At 50.4% G+C, this 21,177-nt stretch overlaps 3 protein-coding genes across 12 annotated transcripts in view; 1 reads left to right on the top strand and 2 right to left on the bottom strand.

Moving 5' to 3' along the window:
- Positions 1-20,573, bottom strand: part of CANX (calnexin) — a 51,847-nt gene extending 31,274 nt beyond the window's left edge. The window contains exons 1-2 of one of the 10 annotated variants that reach the window (XM_055112906.1): positions 20,392-20,567; positions 2,585-2,626 (exon numbers count right to left, since the gene is read on the bottom strand). In XM_055112906.1, the coding sequence (XP_054968881.1) occupies positions 2,585-2,626 (42 nt within the window). In that variant the 5' untranslated portion in view covers positions 20,392-20,567. Of the gene's footprint in view, positions 1-325; positions 763-858; positions 2,441-2,584; positions 2,627-3,817; positions 3,909-4,345; positions 4,848-10,489; positions 10,605-20,391 lie in introns of those variants that run through there. The other 9 variants (XM_055112909.1, XM_055112908.1, XM_063604341.1 and 6 more) reach the window with 9 other exon arrangements.
- On the bottom strand, positions 3,390-10,493 carry LOC106634832 (high mobility group protein B3-like). Its single transcript, XM_055112914.2, has one exon. It carries the CDS (start codon positions 4,978-4,980, stop codon positions 4,405-4,407), a length of 576 nt encoding a protein of 191 aa, XP_054968889.1. The 5' UTR covers positions 4,981-10,493; the 3' UTR covers positions 3,390-4,404.
- Positions 18,120-20,609, top strand: CBY3 (chibby family member 3). Its single transcript, XM_034961300.3, has 3 exons — positions 18,120-18,169; positions 18,978-19,057; positions 19,856-20,609. Exons 1-3 carry the CDS (start codon positions 18,120-18,122, stop codon positions 20,584-20,586), a joined length of 861 nt encoding a protein of 286 aa, XP_034817191.1. The 3' UTR covers positions 20,587-20,609.
- Positions 20,610-21,177: the final 568 nt, after the last annotated feature.

Here is a 21,177-nt window from a genome sequence, read left to right as displayed (position 1 = left end):
TTTTACCCAGTTACTCCAGCCCACCTCGCGGCTGCCCAGGCAGCCGGCAAAGAGGCCTAAGAAAGCCCTAGAAGCAAAGCCATAGGAATAAGTCAGCTTTCCCAGAGGTCAAAGAAGGCTGTCGGGCCACCTGCCACGCCTCCCGACCCCGGCGGCGCGGCCTGGGCCCGCAACCCAACCAAAGAGGCCCGGATTCGGGCCTCCTCGCTCACGGCGGGCGCGTCGGCCAGGGCCTGGGCCCTCAAGAGCCAGCCCGACCCCTCAGTCGCCGGCCACGCCCGACCCCTCAGCCGCAGAGGCGCTCCCAGCCCCCCGAGGTCCTCACAGGCCCGAGGACGCGCTCAGGTCTCCCCTCTCACCTCTAGCCTCCCGGGGACCGCGGGGGTGCCCGTGCCCCTTCCCGCCCGCACACCTTGCCCCGCGCCGCAGTAAAGACAGAGGCGGAGGCGGCCCGACCGTCACGTGCCGCAGAACCAAGAGGCCTCGGCCACCGCTGCCGCGCGAGCGAGCCCCACCGCACGAAGCCCGGCCCTGTGCCCGCCCCTGGCCCCTGAGTAGCCACAGCCGGCGCCAAGTCCCGCCCTCCCGCGCAAGCCCCGACATCCGGTTGGCCGGCGTGGGCATCGCTCTGCGCACCGTCCCATACGCCCCCTACGGCTATTCTTCGTGGAGTGTGAAGATTGGCCGGGAGTGAGGCAGGAAGTGGCTGTTGGTTGGGCGGGAGGTGAGGGGCGGGCCACGCTGGATCGAGACCGCCGGGCGCGCGCGTCTCGGGGCGGGGCTGGTTTAACAGGCGTTCCCGCGTCGGTTGCTGTGGTGCCTTCGGGGCGTTCCAACCCAACCCCCAGTAGCCCTCACCCGTCTGGTTCCTGGAGCCGAGACTTGGGACGCATCGCGCGCCCTTCGCTGACGGGGCAAACGGCAGCCGGCAGAAGGGGTAGGAGTCCGACGATCGGCCATCAGGGAGGGCCCGTTGCAGCGAACGCGGGCCCCTACGGGCGTGAGCAGAACCCAGCGCGAGCGCCTGGCCGGATTGGCGTGCACTGCTCCGCGCTGTGTGAGCCGGCGCCGCAGTTCCTGCAGAGTCATGGCTCGGCCCAGGAGCCTGCGCAGCCTCGTCGCCCAGCATAACACACAGTCCAGAATAATATAATCCGAGGTTATTTGAACTTTCAATTTATGTTTCCTGAAGTGAGATTAGGTGTCAGGGCAGAGAGATACAGGGATGACAGGACGAGAGAAAGGATGGTGCCATGGAAAGATTTAAGATACGCCACCATTTTAGTAACCCACTCTTAGTACATCTTCAGTTTTCAGTATGCTGAGAACCTCACAAAATGGAAGTGGCCCAGGGTTTTTCTAGACCTTTAGAGATCCTGATCTCTTGTTCTCTATTTGTTTGGACACCCAAAGGCTTGACTACTAGGGTGGAAAACACTAGAATCAGCGAATGTATCACTGATCTGAAAAGCCCTCTTGCCACCTGGAAGGGGAAGAAAGGCAGGGTTTGGTGTTTGCATGAGTTAGTATCATCCAACCCTCAACCCCCCAATTTTTTTTATTTTTATTTTTTTGAGACGAAGTCTTGCTCTGTCGCTCAGGCTGGAGTGTAGTGGTGCGATCTTAGCTCACTACAACCTCCGCCTCCCGGGTTCAAGCGATTCTCCCTCAGCCTCCCGAGTAGCTGGGATTACAGGCGCCCGCCACCACGCCCGGCTAATTTTTGTATTTTAGTAGAGACAGGTTTCACCATGTTGGCCAGGCTGACCTCAGGTGATCGACCTGCCTCGGCCTCCCACAGTGCTGGGATTACAGGCGTGAGCCACGGCGCCCCACCTTCAGCCCCAAAATTTGTGTAGGAGAATTTTGGTTTCCTGTCTACCTGGGGAAGCAGCTATTCAAAGCAGAATAAAATTCTGGATGCTACATGATCCAAATAATGAGCTTAAAATGTAGTTACAGGAAGTACATTTGTGAGCAAAAGAGCTACTCCTGCAAAGGTAAGTGCCAAAAGACTGTGGTACTGTGGAGAATTCAATGGGATTCTGAAGGGGAGGGACTGCTTCCATCCAGAATGGACTGGCAAAGAGGTTAGAATTGGCTGGGCGAGGTGGCTCTCCCTGTGATCTGAGCACTTTGGGAAGCTGATGCAGGTGGATCATTTGAGGCCAGGAGTTCAAGACTAGCCTGGGCAACATAGTGAGACCCCTGTCTCTACAAACATAAAAATAAAAAAATTAGCCTGGCATGGTGCACACCCGTAGACCCAGATACTAGGAAGACTGAGGCAGGAGTATCCTTGACTCCTGATTGAGGAGGCTGCAGTGAGCCAAGATCGGGCCACTGCATTTCATCCAGCCTGGGCAACAGAGTGAGAACCCGTCTCTAAATAAATAAATAATAAAAACAAACAGATGTTTTACATGGGCACCGTTTGTGCAGTCCAAAGCAATTACAATAGTAACATCAACCTGGATCACCATGACAGATATAATAATAATGAAAACATATTATACGAATTCCCAAAATGTGACAGACCAGAAGTGAGTACGTGCTGTTGGAAAAATGGTGCTTATAGACTTACTTGATGCAGGGTTGCCACATTCAATTTGTAAAAACACAGCATCTGTGAAAAGCAATAAAAGGAAGTGCAGTAACAAGAGGTTTACAGCCTGTTTACATTCTGACATGGAGCAACAGTCAAGATTTAGTGTCATGTGAAAAAGCACAGAGAAAGGTGTGTTTCCTTTCATACTGAAAAGGGAGATGTATTCTCATACATATAAGCTTGGCCAAACAAGCTTACTAGAAAGAAACACGAGAAACTGCTAGGAAAGGTTAATGCTGGAGAGGGGGCCTGAAACTCTAGAAGCAGAAATACTTTCTTGGCCAGGCACAGTGGCTCACGCCTGTAATGCCAGCACTTTGGGAGGCTGAGGCGGGCGATCACCTGAGGTCAGGAGTTCAAGACCAGTATGGCCAACATGGTGAAACCCTATCTCTACTAAAAATACAAAAATTAGCCGGGCATACTGGTGCACACCTATAGTCCCAGATACTCGGGTGGCTGAGGCAGGACAATCGCTTGAACCCGGGAGGCAGAGGTTGCAGTGAGCCAAGATTGTGCCACTGCACTCCAGCTTGGGTGGCAGAGCCAGACTCTGTCTCCAAAAAAAAAAAAAAAAAAAAAAAAAAAAGAAATGACACTTTCTTTAAACATGCATATGATTTTTTCAACAAAGAATCAGGCTGGGTGAGGTAGCTCATGCCTGTAATCCAGCACTTTGGGAGGCTAAGGTGGGTGGATCACTTGAACCCAGGATTCAAGACCAGCCTGGGCAACATGACAAGACCCCATCTCTACAAAATATACAAAAATTAGCTTGGCATAGTGGCTTGAGCCTGTAGTCTCAGCTACTCAGGAGGCCGAGGTGGGAGGATTGTCTAAGGCCAAGAGGTCGAGGCTGCAGTGAGCCAAGATTGGGCCACTGTACCAGAGTAACACCCTGTCTAAAAAAATAAAAATAGGCCAGGCACAGTGGCTCACGCCTGTAATCCCAGCACTTTGGGAGGCCAAGGCGGGTGGATCACCTGAGGTCAGGAGTTCGAGACCAGCCTGACCAACATGGAGAAGCCCTGTCTCTACTAAAAATACAAAATTAGCCGGGCATGGTGGCTAATGCCTGTAATCCCAGCTACTCGGGAGGCTGAGGCAAGAGAATCGCTTGAACCCAGGAAGCAGAGGTTGCGGTGAGCTAAGATTGTGCCATTGCACTCCAGCCTGGGCAACAAGAGTGAAACCCCATCTCAAACTCACGCCTGTAATCCTAGCACTTTGGGAAGCCGAGGCAGGTGGATCACGAGGTCAAGAGATCGAGACCATCCTGGCTAACACGGTGAAACCCCGTCTCTACTAAAAAAAAACACACACACAAAAAAATTAGCCGGGTGTGGGGCGGGTGCCTGTAGTCCCAGCTGCTGGGGAGGCTGGGGCAGGAGAATGGCGTGAACTCGGGAGGCGGAGCTTGCAGTGAGCTGAGATCGCGCCACTGCACTCCAGCCTGGGAGACAGAGCAAGATTCCGTCTCAAAAATAAATAAATAAATAAATGAAAGAAATAAAAATTTTAAAAAGGAATAAATTTTAGCTTTAGCTTTTGTACTTTTTTCAAAATAGGCAGTATGTTTAAAAGAGTAAACAAAATTGTTGATCCATTTATCCTTCGTATCCAGCTTCTTCTCATAGCTTGTCTCTCCATCCTTCCCTCAAAGCCACCCTCATCCTTGCTCATGCCTACCTTTTGCTTGAAGGAGAAAGTGGGCACACAGAGAGAGGGAGCACTCACATTTTTATCCATTTACTTTTTTTTTGACAGATAAACACTTTGTTTATTCATCCTCCTCCTCATCTCCTCGTCTTCATCTTCTCTTCCACCTTTTTCCAGGCAACTTTAGCAGGACGCTTTGAGCCATCAAACTTCCCTTTCGACTTAGAATCAGCAACATCCTTCTCGTACTTCTCCTTCAGCTTTGCCGCCTTAGTGATGTAAGGCTGCTTTTCACTGTCATTTAAGTTATTCCACATCTCACCCAGCTTTTTTGCCACATCTCCAACAGAGATGCCAGGGTTTGTGGATTTGATCTTGGGGCGAATTTCCGAAGAGAACAGGAAGAATCCAGATGGTGGCCTTTTGGGGGCACTAGGATCCTTCTTCTTCTTGCCTCCCTTAGCTGGTCCCTTCATTTCCCGATCACGGTGCACTTTATCCGTCTTTGCCATTTCATCAAATTTAGACTTCTCTTTCCCGGACATTGTCTTCCACCTTTCAGAGCACTTCTTGGAAAATTCTGCAAAATTGACAGGGTTTTTCTTTTTACATTCTTCTCTGCACGTCTGCACAAAGAAGACATAAGCAGACATCTTGCCCTTTGGTTTCTTGGGGTCACCTTTAGCCATCCTGGCTGTATTGTTCGCTCTCATTCCTTTTTTTTTTTTTTTTTTTTTTTTTTGAGACGGAGTTTCTCTCTTGTTGCCCAGGCTGGAGTGCAATGGCACGATCTCAGCTCACAGCAACCTCGGCCTCCTGGGTTCAAGCGCTTCTCCTGCCTCAGCCTCCTGAGTAGCTGGGATTACAGGCATAAGCCACCACGCCCGGCCCATTACTTTCTTAATAGTTAGGCTGGTAATGGTCATTTCTCTAAAGTTTCTCTATACTCATGCTAATCTGGCATTGTCAAAATGATGGACAAAGAAAAAGATATGTAACTATGTTAATTGAAGTTTATTTTATTACAGTGAAATTAAACTTTTTTTTTTTTAAGACAAGTTACCGGCCAGGCTAGAGTACAGTGGCACAATCATGGCTCACTGCAGCCTCAAACTTCTGGGCTCAAGGGATCCTCTTGCCTCAGCCTCCCAAGTGGCTAAGACTATAGGCATGCACCACCATGCGTGGCTAGTTTTTATTTTTATTTTATTTTTTTGAGACAGATTCTCACTGTTGCCCAGGCTAGAGTACAGTGCACAATCTCGGCTCACTGCAACCTCTACCTCCCAGTTTAAGCGATTCTCCTGCCTCAGCCTCCAGAGTAGCTGGGACTACAGGCATGTGCCACCTCACCTGGCTAATTTCTCTATTTTTAGTAGAGATGGGGTTTCGCCATGTTGGCCAGGCTGGTCTCAAACTTCTAAGCTCAGGTGATCCACTTGCCTTGGCCTCCCAAAGTGCTGGGATTACAGGCCTGAGCCACCGTGCCCAGCCTAATTTTTATTTTTTGTAGAGATAGAGTCTCACTTTCTTGCCCAGGCTGGTCTCAAACTCCTGGGCTCAAGTAATCTCCCTGCCTCAGCCTTCCAAAGTGCTGATATTACAGGTGTGAACCACAGCACCTGGCCAACATTTTTCATGTTCATTAACCATATATATTTTTTTTCCTTTGTGAATTCTCTATTCATGTCGTTTGTCCATTTTTCCACTATAGGGTTTGTCTTTTTTTTTTTTTTTTTTGAGACGGAGTTTCACTTTGTTGCCCAGCCTGGAGTGCAGTGGCACGATCTCGGCTCACTGCAACCACCACCCTCCGAGTTCAAATGATTCTCCTTCCTCAGCCTCCTGAGTAGCAGGGACTACAGGCGCCTGCCACCATGCCCGGCTAATTTTTTGTATTTTTAGTAGAGATGGGGTTTCACCTTCTTGGCCAGGCTGGTCTTGAACTCCTGACCTCGTGATCCACCCGCCTCGGCCTCCCAAAGTGTTGGGATTACAGGCGTGAGCCACCACGCCCAGCCTAGGGTTTGTCTTTTTCATACTGGTTTGTAAGGAATCATTATGTACTATGTGCTCATGCGATGGCTCTTGCCAGTAATGCCAGCAATTTGGGAGGCTGAGGCAGGCAGATCACTTGAGCCCAGGAGTTTGAGACCAGCCTGGGCAACATGGCAAAACCCTATCTGTACAGAAAATAAAAAATTAGTGGCATATGCCTGAGTGCCAGCTACTCAGGAGGCTGAGGTAGGTGGATAGATTCAGCCCAGGAGGTTGAGGCTGCAGTGAGCCATGATCATGCCACTGCACTCCACTAGCCTGGGCAACAGAGCAAGACCCTGTCTCTAAAAAATAAAATAATTAGACAGGGGCTCTTTGTTGCTCAGGGGCTGCTCCAAGTGATCCTCCTCCATTGGCCTCTGAAAGTGCTGGGATTACAGATGTGAACCACTGCTCCCAGACCTTTAAGAACTTTTAAACCGGGGGCTCTTTTTGGTTATAAGGAACACAGATGGCCAGGCATAGCGGCTCATGCCTGTAATCCCAGCACTTTGGGAGACCGAGATGGGCAGATCATTTGAGGTCAGGAGTTCAAGACCAGCCTGGCCAACAGGGTGAAACCCTGTCTCTACTAAAAATACAAAAATTAGCCGGGCATGGTGGTGCGTACCTGTAGTCCCAGCTACTTGGGAGGCTGAGGCAGGAGAATCACTTGAACCCAGGAGGCGGAGGTTGCAGTGAGCCGAGATCGCACCACTGCACTCCAGCCTGGGCAACAGAGCGAGACTTTGTCTCAAAAAAAAAAAAAAATAGGCCGGGCACGGTGGCTCACGCCTGTTATCCCAGCACTTTGGGAGGCTGAGGTGGGTGGATCATGAGGTCAGGAGATCGAGACTGTCCTGGCTAACATGGTGAAATCCCGTCTCTACTAAAAAATACAAAAAAAATTAGCCGGGCGTGGTGGCGGGTGCCTGTAGTCCCAGCTGCTCGGGAGGCTGAGGCAGGAGAATGGCGTGAACCCGGGAGGCAGAGCTTGCAGTGAGCCGAGTTCGTGCCACTGCACTCCAGCCTGGGTGACAGAGCGAGACTCCGTCTCAAAAAATAAATAAATAAATAAAATAAAATAAATAATAAAGAAGAGAGATATAGTGAAACTACCTCAAGGAAAGTATATAGGGATGTCAAAGAGCCCAAGGAGAGGAAGAGAGTACTGCCTCACCTCATGCTATCCCGAGCTGGGATTGCAGTGTAGTGGCTCTTCCTGTCTTCCAGAGCCAAATGACATCTGCTTCATTCTCCCTTTCATGATCAGGCAATTTCACTCATTTTTTTTTTCTTTTTTTTCTTTGCAGAGATGGGATCTCCCTGTGTTGCCCAAGCTGGTCTCAAACTCCTGGGCTTAAAGGGATCCTCCCACCCTGACCTCATAAAATGCTGGGATTACAGGCATGAGCCACTGTGCCCGGCCCACTCACTTTTTTACACAGCTTGGTCTGCCTGAAAAAACAATACACTGGCTAACATTTCAAAATATTAACCCGCCACACAGTGTTGTTTAAATGTATATAGGCCAGGCACGATGGCTCACACCTGTAATCCCAGCACTTTGGGAGGCTGAGGCGGGTGGATCACTCGAGGCCAGGAGTTCGAGACCAGCCTGGCCAATGAGGCGAAACCCCATCTCTACCAAAAATACAAAAATTAGCTGGGCATGGTGGTAGGCCCTGTAATCCCAGCTACTCGGGAGGCTGAGGCAGGAGAATCGCTTGAACCTGGGAGGCAGAAGTTGCCATGAGCCAAGATCATGCTGCTGCACTCCAGCCTGGGCAACAGAGTGAGCACAGTCTCAAAAAAATGAAGTAAAAAAATAATATATCAATGTCTATAAACATAAACCCACTATAAATTTACAGCTCATATCAATATAAAACCATGTTTATAATTTTACCTATAATACAAACCAAAAAGTCAAATTAACATTTATGTTACTTATTTTTTTTTTTTTTTTGAGAGAGTCTCACTCTGTCGCCCAGGCTGGAATGCAGTGGCATGATCACGGCTCACTGCAAGCTCCGCCTCCTGGATTCAAGTGACTATCATGTCTCAGCCTCCCAAGTAGCTGGGATTACAGGCGCATGCCACCGCGCCCGGCTAATTTTTGTATTTTTAGTAGAGACGGCTTCCACCATGTAAGTCAGGCTGGTCTCCAACTCCTGACCTCATGATCCACCTGCCTGAGCCTCCCAAAGTGCTGGGATTACAGGCGTGAGCCACTGGGCCCAGCCTTTTTTCAGATTTCTTTTTTTTTTTTTTGAGATGAAGTCTCACTCTTGTCCCCCAGGCTGGAGTGCAGTGGCGCGATCTTGGCTCACTGCAACCTCCGCCTCCCAGGTTCAAGTGATTCTCCTGCCTCAGCCTCCCAAGTAGCTGGGATTACAGGTGCGTACCACCACGCCTGGCTAATTTTTGTATTTTAAGTACAGACGGGGTTTCACCATGTTGGCCAGGCTGGTCTTGAACTCCTGACCTCAGGTGATCCACCCGCCTCAGCCTCCCAAAGTGTTGGGATTACAGGCGTGAGCCACTGCGCCTGGCCAACTTCTTTTTTAAAACTATATTAGCACAGAGAACACCATGTTGTTTCAGGGAAGGGCAAATGTCACTAACAGACTGTCTCAGAAGCCAGACTGAAATTTCCATGGGGAAAAACAAGATTTAGCTTCCTTGGTTTGGGGAATATTCCTCTTGGTTGCCAGAAGAGACCCACTGACATTCACACCCAGTGTGATTCACAGCCAGTGTGGTACAAATGCTGGTGATGTGGAAAACTCTGAAAAATCTTCAGATGCTCTTCTCCTTTCCTTTCTGCCATCAGAATAAACCTTATGTCCTTCAATTCAGACCTGTTGGGACCCGGTAGCACACCCTTCCCTTCCTCACGGGCTCCAAACCTCATCTTTTCAGTGACATTGAGATGGGGATCCTCAAAGGAACCAGGAGCCATTTTTTAAATTGTGAATCTTTAAATTCTGAAGTCTTCATTAAATGTCCTCAAAATCAAGGTCTTCTTGTGAAAGGAGTTAACATCCATTTTAAGTGGGAATTATCCATCATCTCTCCTAACATTTCCTGTTCAAATAATCAAATAAAGACTTCCAGGAGTAGGCAAGAACTTAAAAAAAAAGAAGAAAAAAAAAAGAGGCCGGGTGTGGTGGCTCACGCCTGTAATCCCAACACTTTGGGAGGCCGAGGCGGGCGGATCAGCTGAAGTCAGGAGTTTGAGACCAGCCTGGCCAACACGGTGAAACCCTGTCTCTATTAAAAATACCAAAAAATTAGCCAAGCATTGTGGCGGACGCCTATAATCCCAGCTACTCAGGAGGCTGAGACAGGAGAATCGCTTGAACCCAGGAAGCAGAAGTTGCAGTGAGCCAAGATTGCGCCATTACACTCCCACCTGGGCAACAAGAGCAAAACTCTGTCTCAAAAAAAAAAAAAAAAAAAAAAAAAAAACTTCCTTGGGTTTTGTAGCTTTCTCTTTTTGGTAGGCCATGAAATAAGGGAAGTTGTGTACCATTCCTAGTGGTCATCTATGATCTGTCTGACGTATGTTTTCGTTGGTTTTTTGTTATTGTTGTTCTTGCTGTTGTTTTTGAGACAGCTCTGTCACCCAGACTGGACTGCTGTGGCACGATCTCTGCTCACTGCAACCTCTGCCTCCTGGGTTTAAGCGATTCTCAGCTTCCCAATTAGCTGGGATTATAGGCGCACACCACCATGCCCAGCTAATTTTTTATTTTTATTTTTAGTAGGGAGGGGGTTTCACCATGTTGGCTGGGCTGGTCTTGAACTCCTGACCTCAAGTGATCCACCCGCCTTGGCCTCCCAAAGTGCTGAGATTACAGGCATGAGCCACCACACCCGGCCTCTTTCTGTTGTTTTTTTGAGATAGTGTCTCACTCTGTTGTCCAGGCTGGAGTGCAGTGGTACGATCATGGCTCACTGCACCATCAAACTCCTGGCCTCAAGTTATCCTTTTGCCTCAGCCCCTGGAGCACTCTCGCTAATTTTCGTATTTTTAGTAGGGGTTTCACCATGTTGGCCAGCCTAGTTTCGATCTCCTGAGGTCAAGAGATCCACCTGCCTCAGCCTCCCAAAGTGCTGGGATTACAGGCATGAGCCATCATGTCTGGCCAAATATCATGATTGCTAATGAAAACTGACCTTAGGCGGCCGGGCGCAGTGGCTCACGCCTGTTATCCCAGCACTTTGGGAGGCTGAGGCGGGTGGATCACGAGGTCAGGAGATCGAGACCATCCTGGCTAACACGGTGAAACCCCGTCTCTAGTAAAAATACAAAAAATTAGCTGCGCGTGGTGGTGGGCACCTATATTCCCAGCTAGTTGGCAGGCTAAGGCAGAAGAATGGCGTGAACCCAGGAGGCAGAGCTTGCAGTGAACCGAGATTGTGCCACTGCGCTCCAGCCTGGGCGACAGAGTGAGACTCCGTCTCAAAAAAAAAAAAAAAAAATTGACCTTAGGCCAGGCACCGTCGCTCACGCTCGTAATCCCAGCACTTTGGGAGGCTAAGCCAGGCAGATCCTGAGGTCAAGAGATCAAGACCATCCTGGCCAACATGGTGAAACCCTGTCTCTAAAAATACAAAAATTAGCTGGGTGTGGTGGCGCTAACCTGTAGTCCCAGCTACTCGGGAGGCTGAGGGAAGAGAATCGCTTGAACCCAGGAGGTGGAGGTTGCAGTGAGCCGAGATCGTGCCACTGCACTCCAGCCTGGCAACAGAGCGACACTCCATCTTAAAAAAAAAAAAAAAAGAATACTGATTTTATTTATTTATTTTTGAGAGGGAGTCTTGCACCACTGCCCAAGCTGGAGTGCAGTGGCACTATCTTGGCTCACTGCAACGTCCACCTCCTGGGTTTAAGTGACTCTTCTGCTTCAGCCTCCCAAGTAGCTGGGACCACAGGTGTGCGCCACCACACCCAGCTAATTTTTTGTATTTTTAGTAGAGACAGGGTTTCACCATGTTGGCCAGGCTCATCTCGAACTCCTGCCCTCAAGTGATCTGCCTGCTTCAGTCTCCCAAATTGCTGAGATTACAGGCATGAGCCACCGTGCGTGGCCGAAAATTGACTTTAATAACATAGACACACTGTGGAGGGAGAAAGAATGAATATGAATCACTGGCTTGGTTAAAACATTCCTGGGCTCTGATTCCATGTCCATCAGACAACCTTCTGGGGGTTGATTTAAGCTCTTGAGTGTCTTCATGACAAGAAGAGAAAGCTTTCAACAGTGAGCATGAGGGTTTATTTGTGAACACTGACAATCAAATCCTAAAATTTATATGGAAATACAAAGGACCTAGAAAGCCGAAGCAATCTTAAAGAATATTATTGGAAGATTTACACTACCAGGTATCAACAGTATTGGTGCAACGATAAACAGACCAAGCACAAGAACACAGAGCACAGGCCGGGCGCGGTGGCTCACGCCTATAATCCCAGCACTTTGGGAGGCCGAGGAGGGTGGATCACGAGGTCAGGAGATCGAGACCATCCTGACTAACACGGTGAAACCCCGTCTCTACTGCAAATACAAAAAAATTAGCCGGGCGTGTTGGCGTGTGCCTGTAGTCCCAGCTATTTGGGAGGCTGAGGCAGGAGAATGGCCTGAACCCGGGAGGTGGAGGTCGCAGTGAGCCAAAATCATGCCACTGCACTCCAGCCTGGGTGACAGAGCGGTAGCCGGGCATGGTGGCATGTCTCAAAAAACAAACAAACAAAAAAACTGCAGGCCGGGTGCAGTGGCTTATGCCTGTATTCCCAGACCTTTGGGAGGCCAAGGCAGACGGATTACCTGAGGTCAGGAGTTCAAGACCAGCCTGACCAATATGGCAAAACCCTGTCTCTACTAAAAATACAAAATTAGCCAGGCATAGTGGCAGGCACCTGTAGTCCCAGCTACTCAGGAGGCTGAGGCAGGAGAATTGCTTGAACCCTGGAGCCGGACGTTGCAGTGAGCCGAGATTGCGCATTGCACCCCAACCTGGGCAACAAGAGCAAAACTCTGTCTCAAAGAAACAAACAAACAAACAAAAACTGCAATTTGTGCAGGCATGGTAGCTCACGCCTGTAAACCCAGTACTTTGGGAGGCTGAGGCAGGCACAACGCTTGAGCCCAGGAGTTCAAGCCCAGGAGTTTTGCAACATGGCAAAAGCCCATCTCCACTAAAAAATACAAAAGTTAGCAGGGTGTGGTGGTGCCTCCCTGCAGTCCCAGCTACATGGGAGGATCACTGGAGCCTGGGGAGGTCAAGGCTGTGGTGAGCCATGATCACACCACCAGTAGACTCCAGCCTGGGCAACAGTGAGACCGTGTCTCAAAACAACAACAAGAAAAACTGCAATCATTAAGACAAACAGTCCAATTTTTAAAATAGGCAAAAAGACTTGAACCACTAAAAAAAAAAAAAAAAAAAAGATGGCCGGGCTTGGTGGCTCACACCTGTAATCCCAGCACTTTGGGAGGCCAAGGCAGGCAGATCACTTGAAGTCAGGAGTTCAAGACCAGCCTGGCCAACATGGTGAAACCTCATCTCTACTAAAAATACAGAAATTAGCTGGGTGTGGTGGCGCGTGCCTGTAATCCCAGCTACGCGGGAGGCTGAGGCAGGAAAATCGCTTGAACTCGGGAGGTGGAGGTTGCAGTGAGCCAAGATTGAGCCATTGCACTCCAGCCTGGTGACAGAGCGAGACTCCGTCTCAAAAAAAAAAAAAAAAAAAAGACTTGAACAACCACTTCATCAAAATAGATAACAAATACCCACATGGAAAGATGCTTAATAGCATTGGCTGTTAGAGAAATGCAAATTAAAACCTCAATTTATTAAGGATGAGGCTGGGCACGATGACTCACGCCTGTAATCCCAGCATTCTGGGAGGTCGAGGCAGACAGATCACCTGAGGTCAGGAGTTTGAGACCAGCCTGGCAAACATGGTGAAACCCTGTCTCTACTAAAAATACAAATATTAGGCAGGGCGTGGTGGCTCACGCCTATAATTCCAACACTTTGGGAGGCCAGGGCAGGTGGATCACCTGAAGTCTGGAGTTTGAGACCAGCCTTGCCAACATGGTGAAACCCCATCTCTACTAAAAGTACAAAAATTAGCCGGGCGTGGTGGCAGGTGCCTGTAATCCCAGCTACTTGGGAGGCTGAGGCAGGAATATCTCTTGAACCCAGCAGGCAGAGGTTTCAGTGAGCCGAGAACACGCCACTGCACTCCAGCCTGGGCAACAAGAGCGAAACTCCATCTCAAAAAAAAAAAAAAAAAAAAAAGCTGGGCGCGGTGGCTCACGCCTGTAATCCCAGCACTTTGGGAGGCCGAGGTGGGCAGATCACCTGAGGTCAGGAGTTCAAGACCAGCCTGACCAACATAGAGAAACACCGTCTCTACTAAAAATACAAAATTAGCCAGGCATGGTGGCACATGCTTGTAATCCCAGCTACACGGGAGGCTGAGGTGGACGTTGCAGTGAGCCAAGATTGTGCCACTGCACTTCAGCCTGGGCAACAAGAGTGAAACTCCATCTCAAAAAAAACACAAATAAACAAAAAAATTAGCCGGATGTGGTGGCGTGTGCCTGTAATCCCAAGTACTCAGGAGGCTGAGGCAGAAGAATCGCTTGAACCCAGGAGGCGGAGGTTGCAGTGAGCCGAGGTTGCGCCACTGCACTCCAGCCTGGGTGACAGGGCGAGACTCTGCCTCCAAAATTTAAATAAGTAAATAAATAGATAGATTTATTAAGGCCGGGCACAGTGGCTCAAGCCTGTAATCCCAGCACTTTGGGAGGTAGAGGCAAATGGATCACTTGAGGTCGGGAGTTCAAGACCGGCCGGGCCAACATGGTGAAAACCCTGTCTCTAGTAAAAAAAAAAAAAAAAAAAAAAAAAAAAAAATTAGCCAGGTGTGGTGGCACACGCCTGTAATCCCACTTACTTAGGAGGCTGAGGCAGGAGAATTGCTTGAACCCAGGAGGTGAAGGTTGCAGTGAGCTGAGATCATGCTATTGCACTCCAGCCTGGGCAACAAAAGTGAAACTCCATCTCAAAAAATAAATAAATAAGTAAAATAAATTTATTAAGGATGAGCTTGCTGTTAAAAATGTAAAACAACAACAAAACAACAGCAAAAACCCCACAATTTAGACACGCTACCACTATGGCTAAAATTAAAAAGGCTTGGCCGGGCGCGGTGGCTCAAGCCTGTAATCTCAGCACTTTGGGAGGCCGAGGTGGGTGGATCATGGGGTCAGGAGATCAAGACCATCCTGGCTAACAGGGTGAAACCCCGTCTCTACTAAAAATACAAAAAAGTTAGCCGGGCGTGGTGGCGGGCGCCTGTAGTCCCAGCTACTCAGGAGGCTAAGGAAGGAGAATGGTGTGAACCCGGGAGGTGGAGCTTGCAGTGAGCCGGAAAAAAAAAAAAAAAAAAAGGCTTACTAGCTGGGCCCCGTGGCTCCTGCCTGTAATCCTAGCACTTTGGGAGGCTCAGGTGGGAGGATCCCTTGAGCCCAGGAGTCTGAGACCAGCCTAGGCACCATGGTAAGACCCCGTCTCAAAAACGCCACCACCACCTTTAATTAAGCGAATTTTTTAAAAATGAAGGTTTACCAAACCAAGTGTTGGCCAGGATACAGAGAAACAGAAACTTTCACTCACTGTTAGTGGCTTAATAAAAAGGTAAACATGCACCTGCCATATGACCCAGTCATTCCATTCCTAGGTGTTTACTTAAGAGAAATGAAAGCGTATGTCCACACAAAGATGAGCAAAAATGTTCAGAGCAGTTTTATTTGCAATAGCCCCCAAACTGGAAACAACCGAAATGTGCATCAACAGCTGAATGGAAAAACAAATTGTGTGGTGTTTCCATACAATGAAATACTACTCAGCAATAAAAAGCAATGAACTGTTAATAAATGCAACAACATGGATAAATCTTAAAATAATTATGCGGCGAGAAGCCAATGCCAAAAAAAATCTATACTGAGGCTGGGCGCGGTGGCTCACACCTGTAATTCCAGCAGTTCGGGAGGCCGAGGCAGATGGATCACTTGAGGCCAGGAGTTTGAAACCAGCCTGGTGAACATGGTGAAACCCCATCTCTACTAAAAATACAAAAATTAGCTGGGTGTGGTGGCAGGCGCCTGTAATCCCAGCTACTTGGGAGGCTGAGACAGGAAAATCACTTGAACCCAGGAGGCAGAGGTTGCAGTGAGCTAAGATCATACCACTGCACTCCAGTCTGGGCAACAAAGTGAGACTCCTCTCAAAAAAAGAAAAAAAGGTAATGGATACCTCCAGATGGATACATTATCTTGATTTTGGGAATGATTTCACATAACAAATTATCGAAATACTTCACATTATACATTATAAATATATGTAGTTGGCCGGGCGCGGTGGCTCACACCTGTAATCCCAGCACTTTGGGAGGCCGAGGTGGGCGGATCACGAGGTCAGGAGATCGAGACCATCCTGGCCAACACGGTGAAACCCCATCTCTACTAAAAAAAAAAATACAAAAAATTAGCCGGGCATGGTGGCAGGCGCCTGTAGTCCCAGCTACTTGAGAGGCTGAGGCAGGAGAATGGCGTGAACCTGGGAGGCGGAGGTTGCAGTGAGCTGAGGTAGCGCCACTGCACTCCAGCCTGGGCGACAGAGCGAGACTCCGTCTCAAAAATAAATAAATAAATGTAGTTGATTTTGTCACTTATACCTCAATAAAACTATTACAGAAGTTTCCTAGGAGGTGGCACCACCACCGGGCTCTGCCCCAGCTTGTGAGCTCCTGTGGATCTGGGTCTGTCCCTTGCAGTCAGGTGGGTGGGCTTAGTAGGTAGGACTGACGTCATTTCCTTCCACTGTCCGCACACGTGGCACGTGTCCTTCAAACATGCCCAGCCACTTCCCTCCTCTACCCCCAGGTCTTCAAGGGATTGGGGTCTCCTTATTGTTCAGGTTTTAGCAAGAATGTCAAGGGCCTTCACCAAGCACCACATCTAAATTATTTCCTACTCCTCACCCTGTCCCAAAATCACTTTCTGTATTTCCCTGGTTTGTTTTCTTCACTGTACGTATCAGAATTAGGGTTGTTTTTTTTTTTTTTTTTTTTGAGACGGAGTCTCGCTCTGTCGCCCAGGCTGGAGTACAGTGGTGTGATCTCGGCTAACTGCAACCTCTGCCTCCTGGGTTCAAGCGATTCTCCTGCCTCAGCCTCCCAAGTAGCTAGGATTACAGGCATACACCACCATGCCCGGCTAATTTTGTATTTTGAGAAGAGATGGTGTTTCTCCATGTTGGTCACGCTGGTCTCAAACTCCCAACCTCAGGTGATTTGCCTGCCTCGGCCTACCAAGGTGCTGGGATTACAGGCGTGAGCCACTGCACCCGGCCAATTTTTTGTATTTTTATTAGAGACGGGGTTTCACCATGTTAGCCAGGATGATCTCGATCTCCTGACCTCATGATCCGCCTGCCTCAGCCTCCCAAAGTGCTGGGATTACAGGTATGAGCCACCGCGCCCGGCCTGGATATTCTTATTCATTTAATCATTCCTTTTTTTTTTTTGAGATGGAGTTTCGCTCTTGTTGCCCAGGTTGGAGTGCAGTGGCACAATCTTCGCTCATTGCAACCTCTGCCTCCCAGGTTCAAGCAATTCTCCTGCCTCAGACTCCTGAGTAGCTGAGATTACAGGCACCCGCCACCACACCCAGCTAATTGTTTCTATTTTTAGTAGACACGGAGTTTCACCGTGTTGGTCAGGCAGTTCTCGAGCTTCTGACTTCAGGTGATCCACCCACCTTTCCCTCCCAAAGTGCTGGGATTTACAGGCATGAAACATCGTGCCTGGCCCTCTTTTTTTTTTTTTTTTTTTAAACACAGGGTCTCTATCGTCCATGCTGGAGTGCAGTGGCACAATCACTGCTCACTGCAGCTGTCACCTCTTGGGCTCAGGTGATCCTCCCACCTCAGCCTCTTGAGTAGCTGGGACTACAGTCGCATGCCACCATGCCCAGCTAATTTGTTTTTGTAGAGATGGGGTCTTGCCATGTTGGCCAGTCTGCCCTTTCATCATCTATCCTATTACCTCCCTCCGTCCTCAGCTGGCGCCCCACTGAGATCCCTATCACTGGTGGTGCACCCGTCCCATAGGTGCTGTAGGAGCTGGTTGGTAACTCTCAGCTGCCCCGGCCAGTAACTGACATGTAGAAGGAGGGTACAAAAGACGGGCTCCCTTGCTTTAAGGAGGCCTAACTGTGGTGCCATTTGTGCTCAGAGTTCCCCATGAGAGCAAGCGGAAGCTAGTCTCCACGTGAGACCACACTCTGGCTCAGCCTTAGCCTTTTTCTCGCCCTGTCTTGCTTCCCTCACCCCCTTCTCCTGAGAGCACTTCCCCAGTAATTCACTTGAACAAGAATGCTCAGCTTAGGCTCTGCTTCTAGAGAACCTGACCCATGATACGCTCTGTTAAGCTTCCTGAGAGACTATCTTGTTAGTTCCCCTAGAACAAATTCCTGTCTTGGACTCTGCTTATGATCACTCCCTTCATTCCCCTGCCAAGAATGACAGCTCAGTGAGGGAATATCTTCTTTACTTCCCTAGAACTGTTCCTAGAACACAGTAGGTGCTCAATGATGCACTGAATGCATGCAGGGGGGAGCCCAGAGTCTATCTGACAGCTCAGCGGTCAGCACCCCTTCTTGTCCTGGGGTGGCCTGGCCTGGAGGCATTGTGAGTCATAGCAGGTGGACAAGAGCTGAGTGGGTCAGAGATGGGACTAGCCCTGGGACAGCAGCTCAGCAACTCCACCCCATCTTCCAGGTGAGGCACAACATACAGTGAGGACTAACAGGGAAACATCCTCCGAGAAGATACAATCTCAAGGGTGGGCCTGGATGTGGGCTTCCAGAGACCATCTCCCTGAACCAGATCTTGGGGATGGTATGTACCATCCAGCCTCTGTCCACCTATATGTGAGGGATAAGTGTATTATGAATTAACGAAGGCATAACAGAGGGAACCCCGCTCCAGTTCTTTCCCTTCTCACTGCCCATGGGCAGAAGAGGAATTAGAAACAAGACATAGCTCCCTTTTTCACATAATAGAATCAGCACTTACTGGGCAGGGGTGGGGGGGTGCAGAGAGAAGTGAGCAAAATGGGACTTGTGTGTTATCTGGACTTTGGACTCCCTGAGGGCACAGTTTGTTTGGAATAAAAGTCATGTTTAGTGTGCACAATCCCTGATACTTTGAGCCCTATGCATAGGTCTAGCCCATGGCACACACCCCAGGATGTCAGTGAACACACTGGACTGTGGTCTATACACGCATCTGTCTTCCAAGCTGGATTAGGAGCATCTTGAGGGCAGGCAGAGGCTGTTTCAGGTCCCCTTCCCAAGACCAGAGTCTGGCACAGAGCAGATGCTAGTTCAAGTCTATCAAATGACTGAATGATGAGGGCAATAATGCTGTTGGCTATGTTAGATATCCTCCCAGATTGCTTTCAGAATCCAGATCTACCCCGGCTTTCTAATCCTTCAGCAGTTCCCTCTTACCCACAAAAGGAAGTCTAAGCTTCCGAGCCTGCCTGTAGGGCACCTTCACATAGGGCACTGGTCCACCTTCCCAGCTTCCTCTTCTGCTCTTCCCAGCACCAATCCTATCCAAGCTCGTGTTCACATCTGAAATATGAAAGTCCTGCCCTGCCGGGTACAGTGGCTCACACCTGTAATCCCAGCACTTTGGGAGGCTGAGGCGGGCAGATCACCTGAGGTCAGGAGTTCAAGACCAGCCTGGCCAACAAGGTGAAACCCCATTTCTACTAAAAATACAAAAAAAAAAAAAAAAAAAAAAAAAAAAAAGGCCAGGCGCAGTGACTCATGCCTGTAATCCCGGCACTTTGGGAGGCCGACTTGGGTGGATCACCTGAGGTCAGGAGTTCGAGACCAGCCTGGCCAACATGGTGAAACCCTGTCTTCACTAAAAATACAAAAATTAGGTGGGGGTGATGGCAGGTGCCTGTAATCTCAGCTACTCAAGAGGCTGAGGCAGGAGAATTGCTGGAACCCGGGAGGTGGAGGTTGCAGTGAGCCAAGATCGCGCAATTGCACTCCAGCTCGGGCAACGACAGCGAGACTCAGTACCAAAAAAAAAAGAAAAAGAAAGCCCTGCTCGGCTCTTCCCTCTGCCTAGAAGTTCTCCATTTTCCATCCTCAACCCACCTGGCAAAGTCCTACTCCTCCTTCAAATACCTACTTACTTGTCTTGCTACCATTCCCTACCCCTCACCCTTCCAGCTGCAACTCAGAACAAGGCCCTCCTCCCGTCCTTCATCTGCATATCTATCCCAGGGCCTGATCCTCAGTGGTCTTTGGGGAAGATGGTTTAGGTGAGACTGCTGCCTGTGCAGCGTGGAACGACGGGCTCCTCGGTGGCCAGCAGCTGGTGAGACACAGCCGCAGCCGTAGCTGCAGGGCTAAGACGTGTCCACCGGCCTCGCGGTTTGAGAGGCGGCCTGTACCAAGCACGCTGCTCACCCGGACTCTTGTCTCCCAGCAGCGCCCCCTGGCTCGCCTTCATCATTCTGGACATCCGGGCTCCCGAGACAAGAGCGCAGCACGAGTCGCCAGCGCTCCCGAGGCTCCCCTTCGAGCACCTGCGTGCCCTACAAGGTCCACGCCCTGGCAACCTTCGAGTGCTCGGCTACGAGCCATGCCAGCCGCCTGTGGCAGACGCTGCAGCAGTTTTGGGCCGATCACATCTCGCGGCCCTTCTCGCCACGGCGGCCGCCGCTGCGCCGCATGCCCTCCCTGTCCACCTTCTACCTGCTGGACCACAACACGCGCCAGGCCGAGCTGGGCCTCGCCTACGGCGCGCCGCGCATGCGCCTCAGCAACCAGGCCTTCGTGTTCCGCGGCGGGCGGTGGACCACTGAGAGTCAGCTGGCGAGGACGCGGTCGCCGCTGCTCTCGCGGACCGCCTGGGGCTGGAAGGCGCAGGTGCAGCGGACCAAAAGCCAAGTGTTGCTGGAGGAGAACAACTACCTGAAGCTGCAGCAGGAACTGCTCATAGACATGCTGACTGAGACCATGGCGCGCATGCACTTGCTGGAGAAGAAGCTCAACCCCGAGGTGATCCCGACGGCTGCGGCGCGCGCCGGGCAGAGGAAGATGCGCAAGCGCGCAGGCGCCAGCGGGGGCGTGCTCATGATCCAGCCGTGCGCTCTGGACTCGCAGTGACGCAATAAAGGCCGCGCTACGCATGCGCGCCTCGCGCCTTGGGTCTGCCACTGCCCCAGCGCGGGGCTGGCTCCCGCGGTTCCCTGGGTCGGTCTCTGCGTGTGGGTTGGGGAGGTCTGCGTGGCCTCGGGGACTGCCCCTCGGTGCTGGGTGTCGGCAGGGGACGCAAGCCTAAGCTGCCTATCTTGGGAGGGTGTGATGGGGCCGTGGAGGAGGGTCTGCGCGTGGCTCTCCGGGAGTGCGGAGTGGAAGCCAAGCTTGCAGCCGACATGGCCCAGATAGGGTGGAGTGGCGGGTAATGGCCTTGCAGGCCATCCAGGTAACGGAGGGCGAAGTCCCGGAGACGGAGGAACCGCGGTGCTCAGGGAATGAAGGGTGTGGTGCGGAGGGAGCGGAGGACGGTGTATGGGGTCGGGGACTTTGCACTTGGTCCGTCTTCAGGGCCTCTAGGCTCAGGAGGTTTAGAAACTAGAAGTCCCAGGGTAAGTGTTATTTTACATTCCCAAGAGAAGCTTTCTGGAAACCATGGGCTGTGCGGCCCCCACTTGCCTGTGTGGCATTTTGGAGAGTCGCGTCTTTGTTACAGGCCTT

Source organism: Pan paniscus, chromosome 4 (genome assembly GCF_029289425.2).
Source record: "Pan paniscus chromosome 4, NHGRI_mPanPan1-v2.0_pri, whole genome shotgun sequence".
Lineage (NCBI taxonomy): Eukaryota > Metazoa > Chordata > Mammalia > Primates > Hominidae > Pan > Pan paniscus.
This window is presented reverse-complemented; position numbering and strand designations above follow the sequence as displayed.

What these genes read in the sequence shown, in the direction of transcription:
- LOC106634832 (XM_055112914.2), bottom strand. Translation starts at nt 4,980, where the DNA reads ATGAGAGCGAACAATACAGCCAGGATGGCTAAAGGTGACCCCAAGAAA.
- CBY3 (XM_034961300.3), top strand. Translation starts at nt 18,120, where the DNA reads ATGGGACTAGCCCTGGGACAGCAGCTCAGCAACTCCACCCCATCTTCC. An exon ending in AACTCCACCCCATCTTCCAG is followed by an intron (nt 18,170 to 18,977) that starts GTGAGGCACAAC and finishes CCACCTTCCCAG; the next exon opens with CTTCCTCTTCTGCTCTTCCC. An exon ending in TGAAAGTCCTGCCCTGCCGG is followed by an intron (nt 19,058 to 19,855) that starts GTACAGTGGCTC and finishes TCGCGGTTTGAG; the next exon opens with AGGCGGCCTGTACCAAGCAC.